At 35.0% G+C, this 22135-nt stretch overlaps 1 protein-coding gene across 1 annotated transcript in view; it reads right to left on the bottom strand.

The window, feature by feature from the left end:
* Nucleotides 1–690: 690 nt before the first annotated feature.
* The window catches only part of LOC120355017 (Krueppel-like factor 4), a 32986-nt gene continuing 11541 nt past the window's right edge, over nt 691–22135 (bottom strand). The window contains exon 2 of the mRNA XM_039443249.1: nt 691–2615. Coding sequence (XP_039299183.1) covers nt 1740–2615 — 876 coding nt within the window. The 3' untranslated portion in view covers nt 691–1739. The remainder of the gene's footprint in view (nt 2616–22135) is intronic.

The raw sequence follows: 22135 nt of genomic DNA on the forward strand, positions 1-22135 counted from the left end.
AATATCAGAGGGTTGAGCGAGCAATTACAGCAGGATGTAGTGCTAATAGTAGGACGATGATGATGAGGAGGAGGAGTTGAATAGAAGAGTTGACATGCTCCACCAACTGTATCTAATGACCATTCGGTCATCATTATATCTACTTTGTAGATAATTCCAATTCATACCAGGTGAGATTCCATTGTGAGCATAGTGCTTTTACGTGCTAGTCTATGAATGTTGAATAAAACTATTTTTAAAAACTCACATTTCATTAGTTAATTTCACACTTAATTTGTCATTCACTTCATTTTGTGATTCAATTGATCAAAGAGGCTCAGAATATCAGGTGATGAGCTTGATCTGATTCGATTCATCAAGATTATCTTAGCTGCAGTATTGTAAAGCTTTACTAGTTTGAAATTGAAATCAATTACAACGTTATGTTTGAAGTCGGTTAGTTATATGTGGTAACGACTTCAAACATAACGTTGTAATTGATTTCAATTTCAAACTAGTAAAGCTTTACAATACTGCAGCTAAAATAATCTTGATGAATCGAATCAGATCAAGCTCATCACCTGATATTCTGAGCCTCTTTGATCAATTGAATCACAAAATGAAGTGAATGACAAATTAAGTGTGAAATTAACTCTGATTATGACAAATCTAGCATTGACTTCATGTAAAAATAATTAATAAATCATGTAGCTATGACAAGATCTGATATAATTCCTTAGAAACTAGAGAACATATAAAAACAAATTAATGAATTGAGAATTTATAACTAGGCTTTTGAAAAGTCTAGTTCTTTCGACAGAAAGAATAGGAGTAGCCTAATAAATAATGCTCTTAAAATCAATGATATGTGATTTAAGCCATTATTCGTTCACATTTGTGGAATGAATACTAAATTAGATTTGTCCGAAAAGCTCATTTTCTGTGATCATGTTATTCTACAGAATTGAAACAATTTATCCACATATAACTAGATATCATAATATCATAACCATTTGTTCATGTTCTGCATTAAAGTTGTGTAAGATAAAATTTGATTTGATTCACAGAAATGAAATAGGAGAGGATTTTGAAGTAATTCAAATTGAATCAAATGTTTAGCAGTTTTAACTTTTAGTTCCAGTTTTTGATGGTGTTGAATGTAACAGTGCAGCATTACAGTGTAGTTTCAATAATTATTGTATGGAATAGTTTTTTGATTACAAAAAGTAATCACTTTATAGTATCGCGTCTATATTTTTGATGTATATTATAACTTTCGTTGTTTCTGTTTCAAAATATCCATTATTTTATATTTGTTGATGATGCATTTGGGTTCTGGTGATTAGTTGCTCTCATAACTATCTTGACTTGATTTTTTTCCTATTATTCTGTTGCAGCATTATGTATCGTTATTTTGATTAATCGTTTTCTTGGTTCAGTTTTGTGACTTTTTTGTAACTTAAAATCCTTCTTTCTGACGATCAATAATCTTGTATTACTACAATTTACTCCTGAGGTAAATAAGGTTTGTTTCGGTGCTAAGATGTAAAGCCTCTTCGAGTTGTATATGTGCATGTACTGTACTGTCTTTTTTATACATGAGACCCTAAATTTCTCCGTTTTTTTTTTCTAAAATTCTTGACTCAAGTTCTTGCATTAAACCTGATTTCTCAGCCTATGAGGCTGATGATGAAAATCTACTATTGTTTTCATGTGGAAATAGCATTTTGGATGTAGCTTTGATATATTTGTATAGGATATCAAACAGTGACATGTCGCTTCATGTGTAGGGAGAGATGATCAGAGCGTGAGAAGGCGCGATCGCAGAGCCGGCAGCGAAAGGGGCGATCGCCGGTGTGCTTGCGGTAGTGGCGGGTCAACTCGTCGGAACGGGCGAACTTCCAGCCGCACCCCTTCCAGCCACACTGGTATGGCTTCTCTCCGGTGTGCGTCCGCAGGTGCGCCTTCAGGTGAGACGACTTGGTGTACGTTTTGCCGCATCCCGAATGCGAGCATGTGTGCACAATGACTTTACGTCGACTCCAGTTGTGTCGGCGTCTAGTTTTGGTCGCCTGCTGAGGGGTGGTGAGTGCTTGGGGGGCTGGTGGTAGGGGGGGACCATGATGAGATGTTGTCTGTTGATAGGGCAAATGATGGTGATGTGTGGTGATGTGGGGTGATGATGGTGGAGTGATGATCATGAAGTGGTGATGTTGCCTCTCCGGGTTGTAGGGGTCTGATCCAGTGCTATGCTGGAATGCTTCGGGTGTATTGGGAGGCGAGATCTGACCTAGAGGAACGAGATACCTTGACCCTTGTTGGGCTGTCAAGTACGAAGAATTCCTACAGACGAATGCTGGTGGACCCTCTGTACTTGCACTGGACCACTGAGCTGATTGAGATGACGTGGATGGCATGTTGTAGTCCATATACATTGTTGCATCGCCACCCAAACTAGGTTCGGAATCCTTCAACTCGGAATCAGGAGAATGTCGGCTGTGCTTGTAGGAAGTGCTCAAGTCAATGTAGAAGTTGGACATTTGTTGAGGCTGGTGGTGGGGGAAGTGTGTCGGTGGGAGCGTTGGTGGGGTCGCATCACTGCCTCCAAGGATCACCGTCTCGATGTCCTGCCACACCTGTCACAACACATCAAAATCATTTATTCTTACATATGAATTCCAAATATACTCGTATATTGATATTCCTCATACATTCAAGTAGAGTACTCTTTGTGAATGTGAAACCCTTTGATTTAAAAATATGTAATTGCACTGTTTTGTAAGATTATCTATTCTATGTCAACATGTTATATGTAGAAAATATAAAATAATAGTCAATATCATTTATCTCAACTTCCAGCTAATGCACTCATTTCAAGGTAGTAAATCTATATATATATATATATATATATATATATATATACAACCAGGTAGCACTAGAAGACTTGTTCACTAGTGCACTAGGGTGCAACGCCTTACCCAACTCGGCAATATGGCCGACAGTATATACATATATATATATATATATATATATATAATATATATATATATATATATATATATATATAATATATATATATATAGAGAGAGAGCACTTAACAGAAAACACTTTAAAGTTTTATAATATAAATATGTAAGAAGCTGGTTGCTCTACATTCACGCTTCTTCTTTCTAATCATATGAACCATATGACTTGTTAATAATTTACTCATGTTATTGTTTCTGAGTCCGAATTCTGGTAGCTAGTGGATCAGTATAGAGCGGCTGGTCAATGTGATGTAAATATTTTGCTTATTGGTCATTGACCCAGATACAATATAATTTTAATAATGAGGACCACCGTCTTTGTTTCATAAAAGACGGAAAAATTATTACTAACATGAATAGGTTCTTGGAGAAAAAATACCAAGTGAGCAATATATAAATGTATTGAAATAGAAATGGCAGAACAATAATTTTTGATAGTGAATACAAGTAGCTCAATAATCATACAGAATTAAAGTTGATAACAAATTGTTAAGATCAGTAAACATAAAAATTTAAATGGAGAAACAAACAATCAAGATAACTGATAAACATCAAGAATCATTAGAGGCAGTTCAAAATCAATAAACATTGAGGTTTAATATGGAAAATTTATAATTGATAAACATCGAAGTTTAGTAGAGACAATTCAGTTAAGATACACTAAATCTATGGTAATTCACACTTACAAATAACTTGAATACTAATCATAAGATTACAATACAATAATGAGCTTGAAAAATACTGAAATTGAATTTAAAATGTGATGAATTTAATATTTATAGAATTTGTAGATTACAAAATATTGTAATTGAACAAAATATATTTGATGCAATAAAAATTGCTTGTTTGTTTTAAAATCCTAAGTCAATAATAAAATGTGATGATCAAAAAACCTAGCCTAAGCAAGTGATGTACAATATTTTACCAAGTAACCAATATTTTTATATATAAAGTGATTCTGCAATAGTAAGTTGCATCATGAACAAGGAAAGATTATGTTCTGACAACATTCATGATTGAAAATTCAAATACTGAACTGAATGATTGAAAAAGGTTACAATAGGTTGTCATAGTTATTCTTGTTTCATACAAAAATCTGACCTATGATGAAGCAACAAGAAATCAAAAATAGCCTAAGTAATTAGATCCAAATAATAAATAAACTCAACCCTAACCTTATTTAAGGGATAGGAAGATAAAGGTAATTAGCAAATACAAAGATGGCAAAAATATGCAGTTACCTAGGGTTTCAACATGATAGTGGTGTTCAAGTTGGCTCCAGGAAATAGTCAAGGTAGGCTTGCTTGAAGTATGGGTATACTGTCCGTGATGAATTGATGCAGATTTCCAACACTTGTATGGATAAGACGATTGGTTACAGCACATTGATAACTCCCAGTTCGTTTGGAAACATTGAAAGATCTTCCAAGAAAATATTAATCACTGTTCAATATTTGAAGAGCTAACTTTAGTTGAATTGTCCAGTTCATATGGAAACTGAGGTAAGCCTAAGCAAGTGTGTGGCTACCAGTTTAAACACAACAGTCAAGTAAAGGCAGGGTATTACCAAACATTAGTAAGTTACAGTTCGAAATCAAGTTTAAAAGAAGATTCAAAATGATATTGAAACAGATTCATTAATAGCAACAAGGCACATCAATCCAAGTTGAAAGTAGATGATAGTGTTGAAGTAGATTCATAAAACATTAACAAGGCACGCCAAGTTACAGTCAAAGGTAGATGGTTACGGGTTCACCCAAAGGAAAATAAAATTTATATGGAATCAATTTGTTACACGCACGCGTCACCAACTCACAAGAATGAAGAAATAGGAATAGAATTATCCCATTGCACTGAGCAAAGTTTTCACCAGAAAAACTTGAAAAGAATAAACGAAACACAACTCTGACATGAAGATTGAAGAGAAGACGCCGCCATCAAAAAATGCAAGTCATAGCTGCCATAGGCTGTGTCCAGCTTTGAAAAGCAGTCACCAGAGCGCAGCAGCTGCTGGAGAGAAGACAAAATGTGAGCAGAAGAAATGAGCGCTCCAGGCGGTAAAGAAGGAACTAATGATTTCAATCATTGAATTGGATGTGAAATTCAACAAATGTTGTTTATCTAACTAACAGCAGAGCTGATGAGAGAATCATTGAATGTTCATATTTGTACAGTTTAAGATTTATTGAGATTTATATTATAATTGACATTAAAATCGATTTATGATGATCTTACTTCGCACATATTACTTAAAATGAATAATTGACAAAAGATTTTCATTTACTTTAGAAAATCGATTTTAATGTCAATTATAATATAAATCTCAATAAATCTTAAACTGTACAAATATGAACATTCAATGATTCTCTCATCAGCTCTGCTGTTACTTTGATAAACAACATTAGTAAATTATTAACAAGTCATATGGTTCATATGATTAGAAAGAAGAAGCGTGAATGTAGAGCAACCAGCTTCTTACAAATATAAACAGGATACACATGACACGGATAGATTAAAAACACTTCAAGTGTTTTTAATCTATCTGTGTCGTGTGTATCCTGTTAATATATATTTAAATTTATAAATTATATATTGTGGGTTCGAGTCTCATCGAATAGGCATGCAAGTTTAATCATCTCATAATTTACCCTTGCACTTTCCATTACCCATGCACAAGCAAAAAGCTTATGTGAGCATCATCCGCATCCGGGTTTTACCGGCTGCTGGAGAGAAGACAAAATGTGAGCAGAAGAAATGAGCGCTCCAGGCGGTAAAGAAGGAACTAATGATTTCAATCATTGAATTGGATGTGAAATTCAACATAAGCCGGGCCCATTATGTCATCTGCAGGATGGCATAATAAGAAAGAAAGAAAATATGTTGAATGAGCAAGCTAAGTCAATGATGAAAAGGATGATTGGAAGCTGGGGAAACGTAAATCCCAAAAAACAACAAGACACCAAATCCATGTTTCACACCCATAGAACCAAACAAGACAAGTACCAATGCCGGGCCCATTAGAAAAATGATAAATGACTACAACAATACATAAACCTAAGAGTAAATTAAACCAATAATAAAATTAATGAGTAGATACATTTTCAATCTCATTATCATGAGGCAAAGGTACAATACTAGAAATAGCACGTGTTAAGATGCCTGTAGGTGTGAGAAGTGTGACAACTCGGACTTTATTATCCGCACCAGGATGTACCTCAAGGATTCTGGCCAACCTCCAAACTGATGGTGGTGTGCCAAGATCTTTCAAAATTACAATGGTATTGACCTTGACATTTTCTGAGGAGGAGGTCCATTTCTGTTTTTTCTGCAGAGTAATTAGGTACTCCTGGGACCACCTATTCCAAAACAATTGTGTTGTAGCTGCTAGGTGGCGCCAACGAGAAACATGGTCTACATGTTTGGTGACTGGTTGAGTGAATGGTAAGGCAGTTAATGGACGACCTACCAAAAAATGCCCAGGGGACAAGTAAGAAAAAACATTGTGATCCTCTGTAAGAGGTACCAGAGGTCTGGAATTCATAATAGCTTCAGTTTGTGCTGCAAATGTAGATAACTCTTCAAAATTCAATGTCCTTTTGAATGTAGTCTTACGCAATGTGTGCTTGAAATTTTTTATGGCATTTTCCCAAATTCCACCGAAATGTGGAGCTCGGGGTGGGATAAAATACCACCGAATATTCAATGAAGATGTAACACCATGAATATCATTCTGAAATTTTGATGAAGACAATAGCTGGAATAATTCCTTCAAATCATTGTTAGCACCATGGAACGTGGTAGCATTATCTGATGAAATGGTATGCGGAATGCCACGGCGTGCTACAAATCGAATCAATGCAGCAATGAATGCATTTGATGATAGTTCAGAAACAATTTCTACATGTATGGCTCGAGTTACCATACATATAAATAGAGCTAAGTAAGCTTTGCTGAAAGTTTTTGATTTAGGCCCTCCCAAACGGATTGAGATAGGACCTGCATAATCAATACCACAAGTATAGAATGGGAAGTCAATTTTTGTGCGCAAATGTGGGAGTTGCCCCATTATTTGCTCAGATCTGATAGTGGAAAATCGGAAACACATTTTACATGTCTTGAGAACTCTTTTGATGGTTCGACGAGTAGAAATGATCCAGTATCTTTGGCGAAGACTAGCCATAGTTGATTGGACACCAGCATGCCTTGAACGACGATGATATGCTACAATCAATGCATATGTGAACTTATGTTTATTGGGTAAGATGATCTGGTGTTTTGTGTCATAAGGTAAGTTAGTCAATTCCAAACGACCTCCAACCCTCAACACATCCTGATTATCAATAAAAGGAGTGAATGGATGTAATGTACTGTTTGGGCTAAGCTCACTGTTGGAATTCAGCTCCTTCAAATCAGAGGAAAAGGCATCAGCCTGTACAGCCTTGATTAAACAAATTTCAGCATTGTTGATTTCATCTACTGATAAAAATTCATTTTTCCTATCATCAGGATGCTGCAAATTATGAAGATAGTGTAATACATATGCAGCAGAGCGAACCATTTTATGATAATTAGAGCACCTTACAAATAAATTAGACAATACAGATTGATTAGAATTAATAACTAAAGAAACACGAGTAGATTCGGACAATAATACATTTGATGAAAATGAGTCCCATGACTCCCTTGAAGATGATAACCATGATGGACCTGACCACCACAGTTTGCAATTCATTAATTCAAGTGGAGAGCAACCTCTTGAGATGAGGTCAGAAGGATTATTGGATGTGCGAACATGATTCCAATGAAATGATCTCTTGAATTTCAAAAATACGAGTAGAACAAAAGACATTTTTCCTATCAGGAGGTGTTTTGATCCAATCACACACAGTTTGCGAGTCAGACCATAGGAAGACATTGGAGATTGGTAACTCAATAGCATTCAATACCTTGTTGATTAGCCGAGACAATAAATGTGCAGCGCATAATTCCAGTTTGGGAATGGACAATGCCTTAAGAGGTGCTACACGAGATTTTGACCTTTATTCCATTACTTGATACAGAACGAACATATATACAAGCTCCATATGCCTTGAGACTAGCGTCAGAGAAGCCATGCAATTCAAAGGTAGAATCAGTATCAGCACTGATTACACAACGTGGAATATTAATATTAGAGATAGAATGCAGCTCGTGAAGGATTTTCAACCATTTACTCAATAGACCTGGGGGTAATGAATCATCCCAGCCTATACGGGCTAACCATAATTCTTGGAAAAGAATTTTAGGAGCAATGACAATAGGCGATATTAAGCCTAATGGATCAAATATTGACGCAATGCAGGAAAGAAATTCCCGTTTAGTGGAAGTTGTTTTGTGTGAGATCTCTCCAACACTTGATGGAATTGATAGCATGTCAGAAGTGGAATTCCAAATAAGGTCTAGGGCCTTTGCAACAGTATCATTACTGTCGGCAACTGCTTTAGTAGATGATGTCTCTAGAAGATGTGATGGAATAGTACTGAGAAGATCTGCAGAATTGGACATCCATTTTCAAAGTTGAAAACCACCCTTTTCAAGAGTGCTGATCAAATTTTTTGACACAGTAACTGCCTGCTCAAGAGTATTACAGCCAGATAATAAATCATCCACGTAGAAGTCGTTTTTGATGACTTGAGACACTGAGATATCATCCCTTGCTTCCATATCAGCAAGTTGAATTAGTGTGCGCGTTGCCAAGAATGCTGCAGGACCAGAACCATAAGTCACAGTATTAAGGTGATATTGTTCTACTGGTTGATTGATGTCATCACGCCAGAATATGCGGTGTAGATCACGATCAGCTGGATCTAGGAGAATCTGCCTATAGATTTTTGCAATATCAGCTGCAAAGGCAATAAGATGAGTACGAAAGCGCAGAACAATTTCAAAGAGCTCTGGCTGAACAGTATGCCCTATATGAAGAACATCATTTAAGGAAACACCAGTAGAAGTTTTGGCAGAACAATCAAAAACTACTCGAAGTTTTGTAGTAGTAGAATCAAGTTTAAAGACAGGGTGATGTGGGATGTAGTACACCCCTTGATTCTCTGTGGGCTCATCAACTTTAGTCATGTGCTGTAGTTCCTTGTATTCTTTCATGAAGGCCACATATTGAGATTTCAATTCATTATTCCTTGCTAATCTTTGTTCCAGCGATTTGAATCGTTTAAGTTCTTGAAACTTGGACTCACCCAGAGTATGAAATGATTCCTTTTTAGGAAGTGATACAATGAATCTACCATCCTCCTGACGATGAGTGTGCTCTTCATAATGCTTTTCTGAGAAAACAATATCATCAGGTGGTGGAATCTCCGCAATTACACTTTCGAGAGCCCAGAATTTTTCAAGTTGGCAAGGAGTGTTTGATGAAACTGTTGACAAAAAATTGGATACATGAGAATTTGGAACAGATGAGCTGGGTACCTTACAAGAGCCAAAAATAATCCAACCCAACCTTGTGCTCTGGAGAATGGGTGCATCTTTGGAAATGACAATCTGTCCTGCTGACAAGACTGAAGCAAAAACGCCAGCACAGAGAAGAAGATCAATGTTTTTAGCCTTGAAAAAGTTAGGATCAGCCAGTGAAATGTGTGATGGAATTTCAAGTTTTTCTATTTCAATTCTGGAATTTGAGAAAGAATATGGAACTTTATCAATGACAATAAAAGATTCTTCAGTGGACCATTGTTGGTCTGTAGACTTGACAAGAATTGAAAGAACATAAGTTGACTTTGATTGGTTGCCACCAATAGAATGAATAGTTGTTTCAGTACTGACCGCTGGTAATGCAAGCTTATCAGCCAAATGTTGTGAGATAAGGTTGCAATCCGAGCCACTGTCTAGCAATGCAACACATTTAATCAAATTTCCTTGTGAGTCCTCAACAAAAACTTGAGCTGTAGGAAGAAGAGAAACACTAGCTTGCTGAAATAGACAAACTGAGGATGCAACATTTGAATGTACATTATTATCTGATGAAACCATGCTCCTCTCATTTAATTAAGGAAGGACTGCAACAGATGAAGATGAAGCCCTTAAATGATTGTCAATAATGGAATTTTCAACTGATGATTTTTTCACTGACGAATGAATATTGTTAGAAGTAACTTCTTTACCTTTTTGTTGGTTCTGTCCCGAACCTTGTGAATGCAGAATAGAGTGGTGTGCCTTACCACAATGAAAACAAGATTTTGTAGAACAACCATGATTAGGAACATGTGGTTTGAGACAATTGAAGCAAAGGTTTTTGCTTTTGACAGCATTCCAACGTTCAGAAGGCTGTAATTTGAGCAATTCATTACATTTATAGGCCATGTGATTTGAGCCTTTACAGAAAGTGCAATTGATTGTCAAATTATGAAACATTTTTACATTATTTTGATTACTTGATTGAAAGTGATTAACTTTTGATTGCTTGGAAGCAGGATTAGTTGCATTACTAGAGTGAATAGTTGTTGAATTGTTAGCACTGGATGCAACTGCATCCATAACTTTACATTGTGATTCCAAGAAATTCCAAAACTTCTCAATTGTTGGAATACTGTCAATAGGAACTGATTTCTCCCATTCCTTAACAGTGTTAGAGTCCAATTGCAACAACATTTTATGCATATACAATAAATCAGTGAGATTCTTAAGTTCAAGTGCCTGAAGGGCAGCAATATGTGATTTACAAAAGTCAATGAATGCACGCAATGACTGTGCACAGTCGCGCTTAACTGCAGGTGGAGACTCAATGGCAGTGATGTGGTTTGTTGCAATGAGTCGTTTATTGTCATATCGCTCTTCGAGCAATTTCCAGGCTACTTCAAACCCTTTTTCATTGGCATCAATATGTTCCACTCTTGCTAGAGCTTCACCACTCAATGTTTGTCGTAAATAGAAAAATTTCAATGTGCTACTTATTTGCTCCTGACTACCTATTATGTGCATAAATGCACTGGAGAATGCCTGCCATTTTGAGAAGTTTTCATCAAAATGAGGGAGAGGAATTTGGGGCAAATTAAAATTTGCATGCTGTGATGCAGTAGTAGCAGGTTGTACTGATTGTTGTGAAATAAGATCATTTCGAGTGTTAGTTATTTTAGCCTCAAAAGCTTTCAATGCAGCATTTGCTTTAGAAATGAATAATATGAACCTTTCAATTGTTTAAAGTGTGATTCCTTGTCCAATGATACATTTTTGTATTGTATTTGTTCATGAATTTTCTTGTATTTATCTCTGAGGAGATCAACTTCATTTTTAATGGTAAGTAAGTGATAATATGTTGCTTCATCATTTACAATAAAATTTGGATACTTTGTGAAGAACCAGTTGGCTTCTTCTAGTAAATTATTCCTAGAACTGATAAGAGCAGAATGCTCAGACCCTAAATCTGGGGACACTGAACGTGAGTCACTGGGAGGAGGGGATGTAGCCATTGTTACAAAAAAGGTATTGATAACAAAAGAAAATTTTCATACGACCTTCACTGAGATTATCACTGCACTTTCACTGACACCTGTGCTGTGGTTGTGATGTAATTGTGATTAATGCTGGCTTGTGTATGGTCGCACAACTTGTCCAACTGATACATGGTATGGACAGCTTGGCCACTGAATGGTACGTCTCATTGGCAACCCCTCGTCCACAGCAACCCTCAGTCCAGGTTACAAGGTGCATGGGCGATTGAGTACACATGAAAAGAAACAAAATTACAAGATTAATAGGATATCCGGCGGGCCGGAGGACCAGTTTATATTGTTTCTGAGTCCGAATTCTGGTAGCTAGTGGATCAGTATAGAGCGGCTGGTCAATGTGATGTAAATATTTTGCTTATTGGTCATTGACCCAGATACAATATAATTTTAATAATGAAGACCACCGTCTTTGTTTCATAAAAGACATGAAAATTATTACTAACATGAATAGGTTCTTGGAGAAAAAATACCAAGTGAGCAATATATAAATGTATTGAAATAGAAATGGCAGAACAATAATTTTTGATAGTGAATACAAGTAGCTCAATAATCATACAGAATTAAAGTTGATAACAAATTGTTAAGATCAGTAAACATAAAAATTTAAATGGAGAAACAAACAATCAAGATAACTGATAAACATCATGAATCATTAGAGGCAGTTCAAAATCAATAACCATTGAGGTTTAATATGGAAAATTCATAATTGATAAACATTGAAGTTTAGTAGAGACAATTCAGTTAAGATACACTAAATCTATGGTAATTCACACTTATAAATAACTTGAATACTAATCATAAGATTACAATACAATAATGAGCTTGAAAAATACTGAAATTGAATTTAAAATGTGATGAATTTAATATTTATAGAATTTGTAGATTACAAAATATTGTAATTGAACAAAATATATTTGATGCAATAAAAATTGCTTGTTTGTTTTAAAATCCTAAGTCAATAATAAAATGTGATGATCAAAAAACCTAGCCTAAGCAAGTGATGTACAATATTTTACCAAGTAACCAATATTTTAATATATTAAGTGATTCTGCAATAGTAAGTTGCATCATGAACAAGGAAAGATTATGTTCTGACAACATTCATGATTGAAAATTCAAATACTGAACTGAATGATTGAAAAAGGTTACAATAGGTTGTCATAGTTATTCTTGTTTCATACAAAAATCTGACCTATGATGAAGCAACAAGAAATCAAAAATAGCCTGAGTAATTAGATCCAAATAATAAATAAACTCAACCCTAACCTTATTTAAGGGATAGGAAGATAAAGGTAATTAGCAAATACAAAGATGGCAAAAATATGCAGTTACCTAGGGTTTCAACATGATAGTGGTGTTCAAGTTGGCTCCAGGAAATAGTCAAGGTAGGCTTGCTTGAAGTATGGGTATACTGTCCGTGATGAATTGATGCAGATTTCCAACACTTGTATGGATAAGACGATTGGTTACAGCACATTGATAACTCCCAGTTCGTTTGGAAACATTGAAAGATCTTTCAAGAAAATATTAATCACTGTTCAATATTTGAAGAGCTAACTTTAGTTGAATTGTCCAGTTCATATGGAAACTGAGGTAAGCCTAAGCAAGTGTGTGGCTACCAGTTTTAACACAACAGTCAAGTAAAGGCAGGGTATTACCAAACATTAGTAAGTTACAGTTCGAAATCAAGTTTAAAAGAAGATTCAATATGATATTGAAACAGATTCATTAATAGCAACAAGGCACATCAATCCAAGTTGAAAGTAGATGAAAGTGTTGAAGTAGATTCATAAAACATTAACAAGGCACGCAAAGTTACAGTCAAAGGTAGATGGTTACGGGTTCACCCAAAGGAAAATAAAATTGATATGGAATCAATTTGTTACACGCACGCGTCACCAACTCACAAGAATGAAGAAATAGGAATAGAATTATCCCATTGCACTGAGCAAAGTTTTCACCAGAAAAACTTGAAAAGAATAAACGAAACACAACTTCGACATGAAGATTGAAGAGAAGACGCCGCCATCAAAAAATGCAAGTCATAGCTGCCATAGGCTGTGTCCAGCTTTGAAAAGCAGTCACCAGAGCGCAGCAGCTGCTGGAGAGAAGACAAAATGTGAGCAGAAGAAATGAGTGCTCCAGGCGGTAAAGAAGGAACTAATGATTTCAATCATTGAATTGGATGTGAAATTCAATAAATGTTGTTTATCTAACTAACAGCAGAGCTGATGAGAGAATCATTGAATGTTCATATTTGTACAGTTTAAGATTTATTGAGATTTATATTATAATTGACATTAAAATCGATATATAATGATCTTACTTCGCACATATTACTTATAATGAATAATTGACGAAAGATTTTCATTTACTTTAGAAAATCGATTTTAATGTCAATTATAATATAAATCTCAATAAATCTTAAACTGTACAAATATGAACATTCAATGATTCTCTCATCAGCTCTGCTGTTAGTTTGATAAACAACATTAGTAAATTATTAACAAGTCATATGGTTCATATGATTAGAAAGAAGAAGCGTGAATGTAGAGCAACCAGCTTCTTACAAATATAAACAGGATACACATGACACGGAAAGATTAAAAACACTTCAAGTGTTTTTAATCTATCTGTGTCGTGTGTATCCTGTTAATATATATTTAAATTTATAAATTATATATTGTGGGTTCGAGTCTCATCGAATAGGCATGCAAGTTTAATCATCTCATAATTTACCCTTGCACTTTCCATTACCCATGCACAAGCAAAAAGCTTATGTGAGCATCATCCGCATCCGGGTTTTACAGCGTTTTCCTAGCGGTTCCTAGCGCTTTTCCTGCGTAATCTCAGATGTTTCAAGAATTAATTGAATGAAAATGTTCAATTTTGGTCATTAGAGTCTGCTAAGGTGTAAAGAGCTTTTAAATTACGCTAAAGAAACGACCAGAACCGCCCAGAACCGCCCAAATATAAAAACCCTCAGTAAAAAGAAACACCAAAGAAACGCCCAGCCTCAAATCTTTTATTGACTATTTGATGGAAGGAAGCAAGTTCTGAAGAATGCAGCAAACCTGCTAGTCTCATTTTTCGATGATTCTACTTGGTGTCCGGGGCTGGAACCCTTAGTCAGCTTTTTCCTGCAATATCTTAGCTTTCTCAAGAACTACTGTAGTTGACAGAAAATGTTTACATCTGGTACACATGTTTAGCTGAGGTTGTATTAAATAGGGCTTAGAAGGTACGCCAAGTATATGCCCAAATATGTGTTTTCCCATTTTTATCTGCATTTTATCAGTTTCTTTGGAAGTAAATTACATTCAAGATAATATGCAGTTTAACAGCGCATTCAAGATTCCCTAGCGCTCCCCAGCTTTTTTCCCTGCGTTTGTGTTAGATTTTTTTTAAAAACTAATTGAGAGAAAATGTTAAATTTTGGTTCACAGATTCAGCTAAGATGTACGAGTATGAGGTGTTTTGAACTAAATTATGCCAAAGATACGCTCAAAACAGGCATTTTTCTGCTTTTTCTCAGAACTAATAGAAAGAAAATTCTGAAATTTTGTACATTGATACAAATGTACTGTATTTGTACTGTGTGTAGACTTACTTCAATGTGCTTGGAAATGATGCAGCCTTTTTTTCGTTTCCAGCTTTTTCGTGAACAGATAAACTGAAATCATTTGAATCTGTTACAGAGGTAGATTCAACTCAATTCAATTCAATTTATTTATCCTTTTTACAACATAGTTATTGTACAAAGTAGTTATGAAATAAATAACTTAAAACTAAAACAAAATAACTTAAAATAGCAGGTTAACAAAAACACAGAAGGTCCCTGCAAAGGCAAAGCCTGTGCGCAGGGGCCGAGTGTTACAAAAAACTACAGAACCAAAGTGAAAGCATAAAACAAAAATATAAATTAAAAGTATGAAATTTGTATGATAAAAAATCTCGAGAATACAGACAATTAACAAGAAATAATGAACTTATTTAAGAGAAAAAAAAGAGTTGAAAGGTGAAAAGTTACAATAAATCGAACAAATCAGTAGAGTTATGCAATGTGACCCATTGACTTATTTCGTTAGAAAGATTTCTGGTCAAATTGTTAGAGATAAAATGATCAGGTATTACGTTAACAAGTTTATGGACAATGTAATTGAACTGCCTTCTACAAATGGATAAAACTATATGATGAGATGCGAAAGTGATGAATGAGGGACGAAGATTGTACGTTGATAAATGGAGATTGAAAAGATTACTATGCTTATTCATGTACATTATCAAGTTTTTTGTGTGAAGCTGCCTGACAGTCAGCACATTCAGTTCCCTGAAAAGATTGTCACTAGGGAAATGTCTGGGCTTTCCAAGAATTGCCTTTAATAAGGTCTTCTGAATAACAATTATCTTATTCAAGTGATTCATGTAGGCAGCGCCCCAAACGATAATCCCATATTGAAGAAAAGACTGGATGTAAGCAAAATAAACCAATCTAGAAACGGCTATGTTACTCAATTTACTGATAGTGTAGAATTTGTTGATCCAGTGTTTAAGCTTATTACAAGTGATATTGATGTGGACATCCCACCGAAGATGTTGATCAACAGTGACACCCAGATACTTGAAGAATTTTTCTCTACCTAATTTTGGACAACTACAATCTGATGAATCTGAAAGGTTACAATCAGGACTATGAATATGAATATGAGTGAGATCAAGCGGCAAACCAACAACATTCGATGAAAAGGCTAAAAATACACCTTTCTTTGCATTGAGGGTGAGAATATGCTCATCTAACCAGGCTTTAACAGTTCTTAATCCAGATTCAGCCCTATTTTTAACCTCTTCCCATGAATTACCAGTAAATATTAAGGCGGTGTCATCTGCAAAAGCAAGTGTCACACAGTTCTCAATATCAAGTTTGATTAAATCATTAATGTAAATGAGAAAAAGGATAGGAGATAGCACCGTGCCTTGTGGGAGACCAAAATCACTCAAAAGTCTAGAACTAGTTTTATTTTCTAAGGTAAGCTTTTGATGTCTATCACTCAGGTAACTGGTGAATAATCTAAGGGGTACACCACGAATTCCTAATTTCTCCATCTTGTTCAGTAATTTTGAATGAGGAATGGTGTCAAAGGCCTTAGCTAAATCCAGGAAAATGGCTATTGTTTTCTTATTATTTGTGAAGTTATTGGCAATTGTTTGAGTTGAGAGAGTTATAGAATCAATTGTATTTTTGTTAGTCTGAAAGCCATACTGCTGTTTATGAATGACCTCGTGTTTGACTAAGTAAGCAATTAATCTAGACTTGATTCCTTTTTCCATTATTTTTGAGAAACCACTTAACAGGCTGATTGGGCGGTAATTGGTTGGGTCCTTAGGATCCCCCATCTTATGAAGCGGTATAATATTCGCTAACTTTAAACTAACAGGGAAGTGCCCTTCTGAAAAACAACGGTTTATTATTACTGTTAATGGTTTAACAATGTGTGGAAGTATAATTTTCAATGTTCTATTGCTTATTTTGTCAATTCCCGGAGCAGAGTTATTGTTGAGAGAGTTAACAGTAGCTGATATTTCACTTTCGTTTGTGGGTGATAGGAAAAAGGAGCCATGACCATTTACAGAAGAGTTCTTGAACAGATTACCATCAGATGCATTGGGATTATCACTTATCAGCTTTTCAGCGAAATTTTTACCTACTTCAACAAAATGACGATTTAAGATGTCTGCATCAATTTTAGGAACAACCTTTTTACGGCTCCTACCCAATAATTCATTCAACGAGTCCCAAACTCTCCTAATATTGTTTTTATTCTGATCAATCTTGTTTTTATAATAGTCGCATTTACACTGTTTTAATAATTTATTAAGCATATTTCTGTAAGAGATGTATTCAGCTTTTAATATTACATTAGAAGGCTGTTTAGAGAGCTTTTTAAAAAGTTTATCGCGTTTAGCAATTGCTACAATAAGTCCCCTGGTGATCCAAGGCTTCAAAGGTTTTAATCTATGTGGAATATATACTTTAACTGTAGCCTGTTCTACATGGGATGAAATCTTGTCAGTCAAAAAAAGCAATTGATCATCCAAGTGTGAATTAGGGCTTAACACCTCACTCCAATTTTCTTTTTGAATAGAAGACAATGATTTATCATAATCAATTTTATTGTAATAATTAATAGGCTTGTCAGACCCATCAATATCAGCTGCAAGATCAACGTGAACACTAGTACAAAAATGATCAGTTATATTAGTTTTCATAATAGAGCTGATAACATTATCAGAATTGTACGAAGAGTTCTTGAAAAAAATGTGATCGATACATGATTCAGTATTGTTATAAATTCTTGTAGGTTTATTTATGTAGGATTTCAAACCATTTAACGATAATATTTCAAAATATTCACTGGCTAAATTAGTATTTCTATTCAAATGAATATTTATGTCACCAGCGAATATTACGTTAGATTTATTCCTTAGATTTAACAAACAGTTCAAGCTGTTCAGAAAAATATCAACATTGGATGAAGGCGATCTATAAACAGTGATAACAGTTATCTTTTCGCTAACTCCTGGCACTTGTATATCAAAACAAATAGAGTTGGTTTCATTGATCTCACAATCCAGCTCATCTACAATCAAGTTACTTTTTAAAAATATACAGATTCCGTTACATTTATTGATTTTTCCCATTTTATTAATTACTGAATAACCATTGAGGTTGAAATTGAATTCATTATCATCGACCACCCAAGTTTCACTAAGAATTATAATATGAAAGTCAATTGAACAATTACTAATTATGTAAGAGAATTGATGGACGTTTTTTTTCAAACTTCTAATATTTAAGTGGATGACATTAAAAAAAGAGTTGCATTCTCTATTACCAAACAACTCAGTTCGACACTGGAAAATATTCTCAATTTCAATCGTATTGTAACATTCGAGGGAAATATGTTCGTCAACGTCATTGACAAGAACCATACTTAAAAAAAAGTAAGAAAGAAGAAAGAAAGAAAGAAGAAAACGGAAAGTTAAGAAGAAGATATGGAAAAGCTTAGAAGAAGCCAACATATGCACGTTGAGTCTCCACAATCTTATCGTAATGATTCATATTAGAGAGAGAAAAAAGATGACCATATCTGATGCAAATATAATCAATTATAAAATAACGAAACTACCGTAGTTACCTCGGCAAAATATATAAACTAAACTTAGAAATCCTAATCTCCAACCAGACACTCACGCATCAAGAAATCCTGATTACTAATAATAAAAAGATGTTTTATAATAAAAATAATAGATGCTTTATAATAAAACTAATAGAAAATACTTGTTGAGTAGTTGTGAATGTGACACTGTGGCAGCCATCCACACTAAATTGAAAGACACGACGCTGCCAAAACACAGATTTGATTCCGTGGCTCAACAACACCGCGTCCCCCCACTCAATAATAAATAATAAATGTTCATAATTTTTTTTTTTGAAAATTTGTAACAGAAAAATCAAGACACCCAGGACAGGACGCGAGCAAAAGTTGAAGAGAGAATAATAAAGAATTTTAAATACTAAAAAAAAAAAAAAAAAATAATAATGTTGAATTAAACAAAATTGGCTATAGATATAGATACCTTAATCATGTAGTAGACTAGGGCACAAACACTCACTCACTTTCATTCATACCAATGCGAGCTTTGGAGAACTGAGAGACCGTTTTCCCATTCTTTTTCCAAAATACAATACCATCTCGACTCCACACATTTTTAAATCCAATCTTGATACACAAATCTTTGAAAAACGTACGTCTTTTCATGGTAAGGTCCTCATGAATGAAGAATCCCGTACCCTTCAAATCTCGTCTGCCCGTGATGACTAAGTTTCGCTTTTGGTAGCTGACAAATTTGATTGATTGATTGAGTACTTTATTTATGTAGATTACAATATATACTGTCTTATACACTTATATACAATAGCTTACAATACAGCAAAATTATAGATGAATTTACATGATTTATAGACTAAAAAAATAATTATTGAACTGTATATGATATGAAAAAGCAATTTGTAATATAATAACTATAGATAATAATTATATTGTTATGCATCTACATAAATTGGCGGAGCTTTGGACATATCAATGTCCATTCTTCGGAAAGAATATTAAAAATATCCTCTCCACTAACTCTCTATCAAAATGAGAACCTTGATGAGAATTTGTCTGTGAATCACACGAGTAGAAGACGAGTCATCAGCAGCAGGAGGGTGGAGGTAGGTCGGGCGACCGACACGGTGGCATCTGTCGATGTCGTCCGGGCAGATTCCCACATTCAGCTTCTCATTCAGGAGACTAACGACGGTGGCGGTCACATTCTCACCTTGAACCTCCGGAATACCCGAGACACGAATATTATTTCTTCTCGAGTACTTTGCTAGCTCGTCTAGACGAGAATCGAAATCCTCCTCCAGCCTTGCGATGTTACTTTTGAGGGTGTCCACCTCACTCGCGAGCTTCCTAGTCTCGTCAGCCATAGCCTCGAGTCGCCCGTCAAGTTCGGCAAGCACCTTAGCGCTAACCTCGGCAGATAGTCAATCGCACAAACGCTCCTCCAGGCGGGCAGCAATCTTGTCAACGAAAGCTTCGTTTGACAGCAGTTTCTCAAGGGCGGCTACTATCTGGTTCTCCGTTGTCATAGCAACCGGGACGCCGTCTGCAGAATGCGGCCGGGCCTGGCACTTCTGCTGCTTCTTGTGTTGCTGCTGTTGTTGCTGCTGCTTCTGCTTAGCCGGTGACGGAGCGATAGCCAGGTTCTTATCTTGGTTGGAGTTGGCACTGGCAGCGGAACGAGTTAAAGCCGGAGATTGAGATTCCATGTCGAATATCAGTATATGCTATTTAACTGCGTAGGAATCAGATGTGAATGAAAAATGATAAGGTAGATCTGTGACAAATGTAATAATCAACAGATATGCCAAATTTCAATAGAAAATACGGTTAAAAAAGCACTAAAACTGGGAGCTCAACTACAAACACGTCATCCTTCAACCATTTCTTATCTCACACAGATTCTAGAGACACTGCATAGAGATGTCTTTGAAATTCTGCCAAAGGTTTCTAGGAATGACTGATCTTGGAAAAAAGAAAGTTTTGTTTTGGGTTCATTTTCTACAGTTTTTCAAAGCATTGTTCTAGATTTTCCATATAGATTGAAACATAAAAGGGTAGATATAAATATTTTGTAAGTCTGTGCATTATTTTCGTGTTTTGAATTATAATTTCACTACGTGGGAAATTATATTTGAACGAGCCTTTTTCTATTATTTTTTTATGTCCTAAAATAACTTTTTAACTCTTCGTTTAATCAGCTTCAAATTTTTAACAAATATTCTGCGATTCGAACCTTTTTACAGTTCGACAACAAAATTTACCGACTCCGTCCTTTTTCAGGGAAAATGTATGATAGGCTATCAATATTATGTATTGTTTATGCTATAGATAGACTTTATAATTACGAGAGGAAAAAATCATACAAAAGACATATGGAATATTATGAATTGATTTCAATAGAGGAGCCGATAGGATGTCAGCGGCATTTTTTAAAATTATTATGCGAGATTATTTTATTCAAGAGAATAATAATTTATTCTCATAAATGAACAACATCTGATAGAAGGCGGCAATTTTCGTCTTTTTGAGGCAGAAATTGTGTCAAGATAGTCACGGGCAATCATTAAAGTGAAAAATGTGATGGTGAGGAAATCATAATTATCAAACTACAAATTGAAATACATGACTAGAGACCCCTTGAGTTGGAGAACTCGCTCATGAACTGTTGTATTGATCTCTGATATCCGCAACTTGTATTTATACAGTTCATGAGAATTATCATGGAAACAGCTGAATATATATTTTACAAGTATGATATTACAGTAGTAGGTTCCATGGGAATCCTATTCCAATTGAAAAAACCTTTCTGTCGCTTCAAAACTTTTGTCCACCATATTGGATCCGTCATATAGATCCAACTTCATTTCTAATCCAGCTTCATTTCGAATCCAACTTCATTTTTTCAAATGGGAAGGTGATCATGTGATACATGATTTCGAAACAGAATTTCGAAGGAAAATAAACTATTGGCGAAACCCGAACATTGATATCTTAAACCGTTTCAATGATCTCAACATTTGAAGGTACTAATGAATGATACAAAAATGATATGAATAAGAACGGTACCTACACATTGAATAATTAAGTGTTAGTAAACACTAGTGTTTAGTAGCTTCTACTCACATTTTACTTTGAGCAAAGAAATGTCGTAGCAACTGCTATCAAAAGTAGTATTAATTACGTGTATGTTACAGACAGGCAGACAGATGTTAACAATTCTGAAGACAGAATTAATATAAAACTTATAAATTAATGTTGTGTATTGAGCTGAAATCATGTGTCGGCGCATAAAGTTTGTCTGTCTGACAGTCTGTGTGACAACTGCCAAATAATAGCATCAGCTTCTTCAAATAAATGGAAAATTACAGAAAGAGCATGAAAATAATTCCAGCTGACTGAATGCTAAATCAAAACAGTTTTTTTTCTTATGCACTTTCAATTTTCCTTTATATCTTGAAAA

This window comes from Nilaparvata lugens, chromosome X (assembly GCF_014356525.2).
Source record: "Nilaparvata lugens isolate BPH chromosome X, ASM1435652v1, whole genome shotgun sequence".
NCBI lineage: Eukaryota > Metazoa > Arthropoda > Insecta > Hemiptera > Delphacidae > Nilaparvata > Nilaparvata lugens.